Here is a 10,697-nt window from a genome sequence, read left to right on the forward strand (position 1 = left end):
CGGTGGGGGTCTATAGGAATGATTTGGAGGGGGCGGGGTGTATAAACAGAATGAAACAAAAAGACAAAAAACTAAGCAGTGGTTGATGACGTTTCGTTATGGTGTCTAAACTGTCCAGTTTGTCATTTACTTGCTTATTGTCGCTTCAGTTGTTATTGAAATCTATGACCAATTGCTATAATGTAAAAACACATGTACCTTGACTATGAGATAAATGATAAAACACGAAAGGTATTTATTTTAAACATATTTTATTGATACAAAAGGATTGGGCACAAGTTATTAAACTTATATGAAGCCCTCTCCAACACATGTTACAAACATTTATATTAACAATTCGAAGATGGCAGACTTTCAACATCGTGATAACAAGTATATTAAAAACAAAATATTATTGTACAGGCATGTTGTTTCTATCATATTCAACTNGGTTAAAAAAATAATGGTTTGCATCTTCACAGTAAAAACCACATTCACAACGTTGTTCATTAATAATGTTCACTCTGAATAAATCGTGTTTAAGAGAACTTGATTTGTTTCTTAATCTACAGTGTAAGATGTTATTTTTCCTGTCACCAAAGAGAAAGAGATGTAAAAAATTTGAAACGTGTTTTTTACGAAGAGTATCTCTAAACGTGCTAAAAGTTCCTAACTGTCTAATGTTAGTATCTAAACGGTTCCAGAGTCTTATAGTAGCTGGGAAGTAGGAGTTGTTTGTTATTTCCAGTCGGTTATTGGGTAGCGTGTAATTTTCGGAGTTTCTTAGAGTGAATCTGGAGTTTTCAGAATTTAAAGGTGGAAGAAGGTCAGAAAGGTATGGTGGGGCTAGTCCATTGCGTATTTTGTAGAACAAATTTAACTTCCGTCTAGATCTATGGTCAGATAAGGGTTCCCAGGCAGTTTCAGAGTATAAAGATTGTCTGCTTGTATATGAGGGAAGTCCTGTAACTATCCTGGCGGCTTCTAATTGAATTCTTTCTAGTTTATCAGCATCTGCAACACTACATCCATCCCATAGTTCACAACAATACTCTAAAGTTGGTAGAATATATGATTTATATATTTTATCTAAAGTCGTGCGATTTAGAGTATACTTTAGCTTTCTTAAAATACCAATAAGTTTTGCAGCCTGTGTTGATATATGTTCGATATGGTGGCTCCATTTACAGTTGAAAGCAAAAAATACACCTAAATGTTTATGGTGGTCAACAAAATCTACACTTTCATTATTAAAATTAATGTCAATAACGTGGTCTAGTTCTATGTTAGAAATCAGCAGAACTTCTGTTTTGGTCTGATTAAATTTGACTAACCATTTATTTGCCCACTGCTGGATAGTGGTAAGATCATTGTTAATTTTGTTTTCAATAACTAGTGGGGATTCATCTGAACATAATAAGGATGTGTCATCAGCAAATAGTTTTGAGATACAATTGAGATTATCAGTAATATCATTAATGTACAAAATGAATAGTAAGGGTCCGAGGACTGAACCTTGAGGAACTCCTGCATTTATTTTCCTTAAAGAAGATCTGCTGTTTCCCACAAAAACTTGTTGTCGTCTGTCAGTAACATAGTCAACTAACCAGTGTAGTAATTTACCTGAAATACCATAGCTGAATAGTTTCACTTCCAGCCCTTTATGCCATACTCTGTCAAAGGCTTTAGATATATCACAAAAAATTAGACAAGTTGGATGTTTTTTTTCTAGATTTTCACAAATTTGATGAAAAATTTCAATAAGTTGATGGACAGTGGAATTACCTGGCTGAAATCCTGATTGGTATTTGTAGATAAGAGAGTTTTCTATCAAATAATTATGTAGAAATTTAGTTACTACTTTTTCGAATACTTTCCCAACTGTACTGAGTAAAGATATAGGTCGGTAATTAGAGGGTTTAGATTTGTCACCTTTTTTAAAACAGGGCATCACTAGAGCATGTTTCCAAGCGTTAGGAAAAAATCCAGTATCGAGAGATGTCCTAAAAATACGAAACAATGGCACTGCGATCGAATGGGCTGTATTTTTTAACATGTTATTACTAATAGTATCAGGACCAACAGCTTTATTAATATTTAGGGATTTCAAAATATCGGTTATGTCATTAGTCGTAAAATATATGTCTGTTAAGGAGGAGTCCGTTCTGGTGTCAGCAGTCGGTACTTCAACGTTAGAATCGTCAATCGTTGATATAGACACAAAATAATCGTTTAGAATGTTAGATTTTGTTTCGTCGGACGTTTCTATGTCTCCGTTCGTCGGGTTCGTTAGAGGTGGAATAGAGTTTGATTTGTCAGAAGTCTTAATTAGGTTACGAACAGTTTTCCAGAATTTTTTGGGGTTCGAGTCAGTAAAGCTGTCTAAGAGTCTATTTATGTTCGCATAAAATAGTTCTTTAGTACGTTTCTTAAGGTTATTGACGTGGTTACGTTGTCGTCTAAATCGGTCATGATTATTGTCCGTGCGGTTGTTTTTAAATATCTTTAAGTAACGAACTCTTTTCCTTATTTCTCGTCGAAGTTCTGAATTAAACCAGGGTTTGTCAGTCGGCCGTATAGTAATTGTTTTTGTCGGGATACATTGGTCTGCTAAATTTAGAAAATGTTCAGTAAAAAGATCACACATATCGTTTGCAGACCGTGTCCGTGAAAAAAAATCAGTCCAGTCAGTAGAGTTTAGTAGATTATTGAACTGTTGATAATTAGCTTCATCATAACATATGATTTTTCTTTTATATTTTCTTACAAGTCCCGTGTCTATGGTCAAGTTTACTAGAGTCGCGTCATGGTCCGAGATGTTACGGTCTACGTCGATCGTATCAGCAAGTACATACAGGCACATGTCAGAAAGTAGTATTGGGTCAAGTAGTGAGGCGCGCGTGCGACCTGTCCTAGTCGGTTTATCTATAACGTTAGTCAGATGGAAGGAGTTCATTATGTCAACGAGTCTGTGATTATTGTCTACAGTCAGAAGATCAACATTTATGTCACCTACAACTATTACATACGGATTCTCGTTTAGTGCTTTTTCCATAGCATATTGGAAGTTGTTCCAATAAGACGGTATACAGTTTGGGGGTCTATAGGTGGTACACAATAAGAGTTTTCTGTGAGGAAACTGGATTTCTAACCATAATACTTCGCCAACCTGGAACTCAAGGTCTGGTCTACGACAAGTGGATAAGAGGCTGGAAGTGTAAACATTTATACCCCCACCCGGAGCACCACGGTCTTTACGATATAAGTCAAAGTTGTCTAAGAGAATGTCATCGTCTGCTACAGAATTGTCAAGGTGAGTCTCTGTTATACATATAATATCATAGTCACTAGCTAGTTGTTCTACAGAGGAAAGTTTGTTTCTCAGACTACGAATATTAAGATGGAATATAGAAAGGTCTTTATCATGATTTTCAGGGCCGGGATTAGGTTGTACATCATTACAAGAGAGAAGTAGTAACTGCATGATTAGGAGGAAGTCAGAATTATTGACTATACAAGATAATATATACCATAAAATATAAATACTCCGTGAATATGTATACATAACACACAGCCTACATTTACCCAGAATAGATTGTAACTTAATAGAAATAAAACATTTTGTAACAGTGAAACCATGTGTACGATTATAGAAGCAACCGATCGCCGCCCTATATGATACTATCTCATTACCCGTTGTCATCAAAAACGAACAAAAATTTCAGGTGGCAACCGGGCTCGTACATCGTACACGTGTTCTCATAAACAAAAATACTACCATAGAGGTCAGAGGGTTCAAAGTACATACAGGACAGGGGGAAGGGAAGGGAGAAAGGAAACGAGAAGGATTGAACAGATATGATAGGTAGTGAAAACATGAGAGAGAGAAATGCTATCATGTTGTATATTTCGACAGTTCCGGGGAAGTTTTCAAAAAATAAATACATAAGAATTGATATCTATATGCTATACTATAGTATATAAGTATGGAAACACATCATTACTGAAAACACAGATAACTTATTTTAACACATATTCCTACATGTAAATTTCCCATTTGTGAGTGTATGTATTAAACCATATTAAAGTTAATTTCAGTAGATCCTTGATTTAATAGTATAATACATTATACAGAAGATATGAACTTTACACTGAAACAGTAAATAGTTGATCAGTTATATGTACATATATCCATCACCATATCAGTTTGCATATAACCAGTATGTATAATCGTATGACAATATTATTGTTTACTTACACTCATTCATGTTTTGTTAAAATATATACTGGTGCGTATAGGTTATAAACATAATAGTTACAAACATTTACAATGGTACAAATATAATCATACATGCACATATTATGTTTAAGTACAGACAATCATTTAAGTATTTCTATAAACCCTTTTGCATACTGTTGACCATCTTGTATACCTAGGTTATCTTATTTACATATATATACACTCTTCCTATTTACATGAATATAACTTTGTATCTTACTTTATTGACCGTAATTTTCTAGATTACTTTCCTATATCATCTTTGAGTATAGTTGATCATTCTTTTATCCAGTTTACACATAGGTTTTGTTGTTTATTAGGCTGTCATATGATTATTTACATATATGTATCATTCATGTACATGTAGAACTTGCATTTATCACGTATGCATATAGGCATAGGTAAATATGTATTTTCATGTATCATATTTACACATAATAAACACATTTTCAGCTTTCTTATTTACTTATATATCTACATTTACATATAGTTTAATAAAATAAAATGAAAACAATATGACTTTTACATATATGGGTACTCCAATATCTAGTCTGTTTACTTGTTATGAGTTTGCTCAGGTGGTCAGTCATAAAGTAAACTTGCAAGTGTCTTATTTACAGATGGCACTCCTGGATTTACATAGTGCTGTATATTTACATTAAGGCAATATGCCGCCAATTATTTATAAAATTTGTGAGTAGCTAGCATGCTTTCATTTTGGTGAATATATATATATATATTAGCACACTTAAGCTTCATACCATATTTGTAGGTTAAAGAATATTGGTAACTAGGCAGTTTACATTTATAATGGCATATGTCATGCATGGTGAAATGTATATTTTTATATACACATGTACAATTCAATACTCTTACTGGACCTTATATTCAGTCTTTGGGTTCAGTTTAGGGAAGGGATCTCGTCTAGCATGTGCTGTCGAGATCTCAAAAAGATCTTCCGGCCCTCCTGTTCGTGCTTGATGAAAATGCGTCCATCGTTTGTCCAAAAGGAGTGAATGTCTCTTTTTGATTTAGCTACTGCTAGGTCTTTCATAATGGTTTGTCTGGCTCTAGTTAGATCTTCTGTTAGAAAAGTTTTATGGGGGTTCCCTTTTAGTTTAGATTTTGCCATGTAAACCTTGTTTTTAACTTTCCAGTTTTTGAACCGGCATATTATCTGGTACTTGTCATCCTTTGGCTTACCGATGATATGGGACCTGAATATATCATCTTCTGTGATGTCAACTTTGAGTATGCTTTTACACAGCTCAACTACAGTAGGGTCAGTGTTAGTGATAGATTCACGCTGCAGGGGGACGTTGTGAAACCTGAGGGAGTTTCTTCTGCCATATTGTTCGAGCTCCTCAAACTTGGTTTGTAAGTTACCAACAGTGTCTTCAAGCAGGAAACATCTATCAGTTAAATCAGAGTTGGCTTTGGTTAACTCAGAGTTAGCTACGGTTAACTGGTCGAATTTTGTGCTTAATAACTCAACAGACTGCCACAGGGGAATAACTATCTCGTCCATGGTTTGGCGAATAATCATGGTGAATGTATCTTTCATTAGAGGCGCGAGAGCATCAGCTAGTGCTGGAGCTAACGCAGGGGCCACACTGCTGGCGAAATCCGGGTTGGATATAGTAGTTCTAACTAGGGTGGACATGTCTATCTGTTTTCCTTTCCCAAGATGGAGAGTGAAGTCGCCATGAGAATCGGCCATTTCTGTATGAGTAGTACGTTGTTTAGTGGCTGGTTGCTTTGAAGCCGGACTAGGTGTATTACTATCGGGCTGAGCTCGTTTATTAGTAGTTGAGGGAGTCTTTACATAATGAGATGAGGACATCTTCCCAGAAAGTACTGTTTTGGTCAACACAAGTACGGTGGGCGAGTTGGTCAAGACACAATGGCGGGGGCAGTGAGCACAATGCACTCGCGTTAAATGTCAAAAAATGATTTGTCTCAGACGAGTAGGAAGAGTAATTCGAGAAAATTCTCGACAAAAAGTTCAGTTGTGCGGTATTTATAATGGGAGCAGCAATGTTTGTATAGATTAGATCACTCACATGTTACTTGAAAACAATCCCTCGGGAGTCGATATTTCACCCAACCAGACGTTGTCCGCCATCTTTTTTTTTATCCAAAAAGGTATGTGTGCTCAATTAATATACACAAAACACGAAAGGTATGTGTGCTCAATTAATATACACAAAACAAGAAAATGCAGCAAAGCTGCTGGATACCAAACCTTTTTATGAAAACGACTTACTGACAGTACATCAACCACGAGGGAACGTATCCTGCATATTTGATAACGCGCCCAACTGGCGCAGTCACAATCACGTGACCATACTGACCTGTAGCAATTAGGCCTAGGGGGCCCTCAATTAATTGTCGATAGTGGTCATTGTTTTCACAAGCGTTGATCAGTTTGGCGGTTTAAATTTTGTTGCACTTTCTTGCTCGACTTGACGGTAAAAATCGTTAAACATCATACCCTTTTTAACATGGGAATTCGTGTTTATTCTGGAACATTATTTAGCTGTATTCTGGATTACGTTTGCATTGCTTGACGATTCGTGTGAAGTGTTCGTGCATGCTTCGCCTTCAGTCCTGAACCCACTCATCGGTGCGCCCGCCAGTTTTGAACCCGAAAGTTTTCTGTTATCGCATTCTGAGCACGTCAGCTGGTTCTGCTTTATGTACGTTGATGACGAATGATGACTATTTATTTGTTTTCTGCATCAGTTTTTGCCGTGAGTTTCACATGATATTGTAGCGTTCTCGAAGTGTTGATTATTTATTCTCGCTGTTGCGATATGGGACCCAAACGCCGAACGACTAGGCCTACTCGATACAACCCCGAATTAATTAAAAACTGGACGCTTTCCCGGCTAAAAGAAGCTTGTGAGGAACTAGGAATTCACGCCCAAGGTAACGTCCGACGATTTGTTCTCGTTCGTTTGCTGCGTACCAACGATAGGATTTCTCCCGTTCCGGGCCCCGCTCTTGAAGGTGCGCGATCCCAAGATGCACAGCGAAGCGGAAGTTACAATTAAGATGGCGGCGCCCATGATACGAGCCATCTACAGGCATTTAGTTCACTTTCAGCAGAGATTCCTTATATGTAGAAGAACATTTTCATCTCTAAATGACAAATCTATGCGCTAACCTATAATTCTGTCAGCAATAGCTCTACTACGCCTGCTGACGTATACTGGAAACCAAACTGGATTACAAACATGTACAGATATGACCGGCGGTCAGAGTCCTGGGGGTTATTTCAGCGTACGAGCGGTTTCATATTTTGTCATCAATGTATATTGTGTATAAATATAGTCTATATTATAGATTTATGTCTAAAGTGAGTCTGTACAAGAGTGAGTCTTTGTACCTGCAGACGTAGCCCCCTGTTAGTCACGTATTGCCTTAATACCTGCGAGTGGGGATACCTTCTGAGCCATGTACATGTACTTATATACATTCACGCTTGCTGATGTATTCACACGCCTAGTGGGATCGCTCGCTAGGCCAGTGGCGGATTCAGAGACCTATCTGGGGGGTTTCCAAATTTCCTGGGGGGTTTCCATGTTGGAAAAATTGAGGAAAAAGGTGAAAATCTATGATTTTTAAAGAAAATTCTCAGGGTGGGGGGGTTTCCTGAAGCCCAAAAAGCCCCTCTGGATCCGCCACTGTAGGCCACATGTCTTTTTCTGTCTTACACAGCAGGGTCGCCTGCCGCGTGTCTATATCGTTCGATGAGTTAGTATTAATATGTATTTTGTATGTCAAGTACTTTGTGTTGTTTTAAACAGTCAGGTTTTCACAAATAAAACACAAAATCTTTGTCCGTACTGCTGAAGTACCTTACATCAATCTTGTTTCTGCCCATGTTCCCCCGTACCTATGGCAACATTAACAGACACAGCCAAACAGAGTCCTCCAGGTCAGAGAGGTAGTCATAATAAAACAGATTCATCTACAGATATTTACTGTCGCGTTCGTGTATTCCATGATGGTAAAGAGCTATGCAACAACTTTAATGGTGAAAGGGGCTGAAATTCAGCATATTGTAACAGTTCCAATCCGAACAAGAAGAGATAGCGTTAATAGCGTCTACACCTATTAATGTTGACGTTTTAAGGCAGGAACTGCAGGACCATCATAACAGGGAATTTGTAGAGGATTTGCTGCACGGCCTAACTTTATTTATATTATGACACAGGTTTTCAGCTCATGTTTTGCACTATTGTCACTCAATAATTGTCCCACAGCACGCAAATATACAGTTTTAACCACACGTGTAGGCCTAAATGTCAATGATTTGGCAATAACGTCATCTTCTGAGAGAGAAAAGCCGGCACTTAGGATGATTAACATAGAAGATCATTTATACATTTTGTCAAAATTGCAGCGATTTTTGCAAATATTTCTTTTGACAATGTACCTATTTGACTATTTTGGATAAATTATCAACCATCTTCTAGGTTAAAGCGTCAATCGTATCCCAGCCCCTTTGAGTAATTGTTATCACTTCTCGAGACTGCTACGAAAACACATTTTGCCACAACGCTGGTATTTTGGTTGTTATCACGTATTCGTTTTATACAAGTGAAATAAATATATAGTATCGAACGGGAAAATCATGAAATTTTCCATTTCTTTAATTTTTTCACGTCACGCTGTGCAAATATTGCTACACCAGAAAAGCGCGGGAATGTGTAACGTAGTTTTTGACGCCAAGTTGTAATGACGTCACATAGCGCCATTTTGAATGAGGTTTCACTGCAATTGGGACGTTTGCTAGTATTATCTGGTAAGATTTCCAGACAAAAATGATATTAATTGTGTAGTTATGTAAAATACGATTATGTATGCTGCAAAGGTAGACAACACAACCAGTTAGTCTGCCGTCACTTCAACTAAACTTGAAACTGAAAATCTACGCAGAGAATATCCTCGGGTTAGACTGAGGGTACCTGATTTCGTACACTTTTGAAACAGATTTACATTTTTTTTTCCAAATACATCCTCAAGAAATCGGATCTGCTTTGACCTAAAAGATGTACGCAATCTGCGCTATATTTGGTAATGTGACGTCACATGCGCAGAAATTTACTGCGCAGGGAATCTTTCTTTAACCATCATTTACTTCCACGTTAAGCGGCAATGGGGGACGTGATTTCGTACACTCTACAAATTCGCTATTCTTAGTAAATATGGCGAATGTGAGTATATGTTGAATGAATTCATTATATTTTATTCAGGTTTGCCAGAAATGTTTTTTAAACAAATTATGAGTTTTTTTAAAAACGTGTTCTTGACATCGACCCATTCTACAATATTACTTTCACTTTAGGTAGGGTTTTCAGAGTTTTAACTGATGTAGTACTCAATTATCACAGAAATGTTATCAACTCAACTAAAAATGATCTGCGATTGAATTTTATTTAAATATCAACTCCAAAAGTAGTTACTGATTTGAAAATATTTTGCTCATTGTTATTCACTCAGCTGTACATAATTTGTCAACACACTGTATTTTACTGCTCAGATCTACAACTGTTGCAAAGCCAGGGAGCTCCAGTTATACAACTCAAGTCCAGCTGAACTTGCTCATCATGAGGCAAGCACTCGTAATGTACCCATCGAGTGCAATCATCACATCCAAACCATGTCAGACTGTTGGTACCTGTCGTGCATACCTCACAGAGTGTTGGACTGTCACCATCACTTTCAGGGACATCCACAACATCAACAGTCTTTTCCTTTTGAACTTTTTTTGATGTTTTACACTTTTTGTTGGATTTACGATCAACTGCTACTGGGGTTGCCTCGCCACATTCAACAACATCATCAGTGATAACCCTGGCATTTTTACAGACAGGCTTGCGATTACCCGAGGGTTTCAGTTTCAGTTTTGGGGGTTCTCTAAGAACAAACTCCAGTTCCTCACTGATCAGGCCTAGCTGAACAAGTACATTTTCATCTTTTGATTTCCCACATTTGCATAGAGGCAAGGGGCTGTCATTTTGTGCGACATCTACAGTGTCCTCTGACGAGACTTTTTCCCTGTCCACCAATGGGATAACAACTTTGTGTGCATCAAAGGGAGATATGCCAGCAGCAGAAAATGAAGCAGATATGTTGGCTGGTGCAATTTTGTTAAGTGCTAAATGAACTAATTTGGGGAATTTGTGTCGCGGATTTGTTTTCATGCCGGTATATCCTAGGGAGGTACACATTTTGGCCACATTTGATTTGAGCAGGTGAAAAACACCAACATCTAATGGTTGAATTAAATGAGTGGAATGTGCTGGGAGACAAAGCAGGTGGATGTTGTTGGCCTTTGCAGTATCAATCACTCGTTTGGTGATATGAGAGTTGTGGTTATCCATAATAACTAGTACTGGTCGGGCACGGCCACACTGTGGTACAAATT

General features: G+C 37.5%; 1 protein-coding gene across 1 annotated transcript; it reads right to left on the minus strand.

The window, feature by feature from the left end:
- Nucleotides 1-959: 959 nt before the first annotated feature.
- On the minus strand, nucleotides 960-4,225 carry LOC110449470. Its single transcript, XM_021496351.1, has 2 exons — nucleotides 2,336-4,225; nucleotides 960-2,264 (listed from the first exon to the last, which is right to left on the minus strand). Exons 1-2 carry the CDS (start codon nucleotides 3,680-3,682, stop codon nucleotides 2,220-2,222), a joined length of 1,392 nt encoding a protein of 463 aa, XP_021352026.1. The 5' UTR covers nucleotides 3,683-4,225; the 3' UTR covers nucleotides 960-2,219.
- Between the last annotated feature and the right edge of the window lie 6,472 nt (nucleotides 4,226-10,697).

The sequence above is a fragment of the Mizuhopecten yessoensis genome, unplaced genomic scaffold (genome assembly GCF_002113885.1).
Source record: "Mizuhopecten yessoensis strain PY_sf001 unplaced genomic scaffold, ASM211388v2 scaffold457, whole genome shotgun sequence".
Lineage (NCBI taxonomy): Eukaryota > Metazoa > Mollusca > Bivalvia > Pectinida > Pectinidae > Mizuhopecten > Mizuhopecten yessoensis.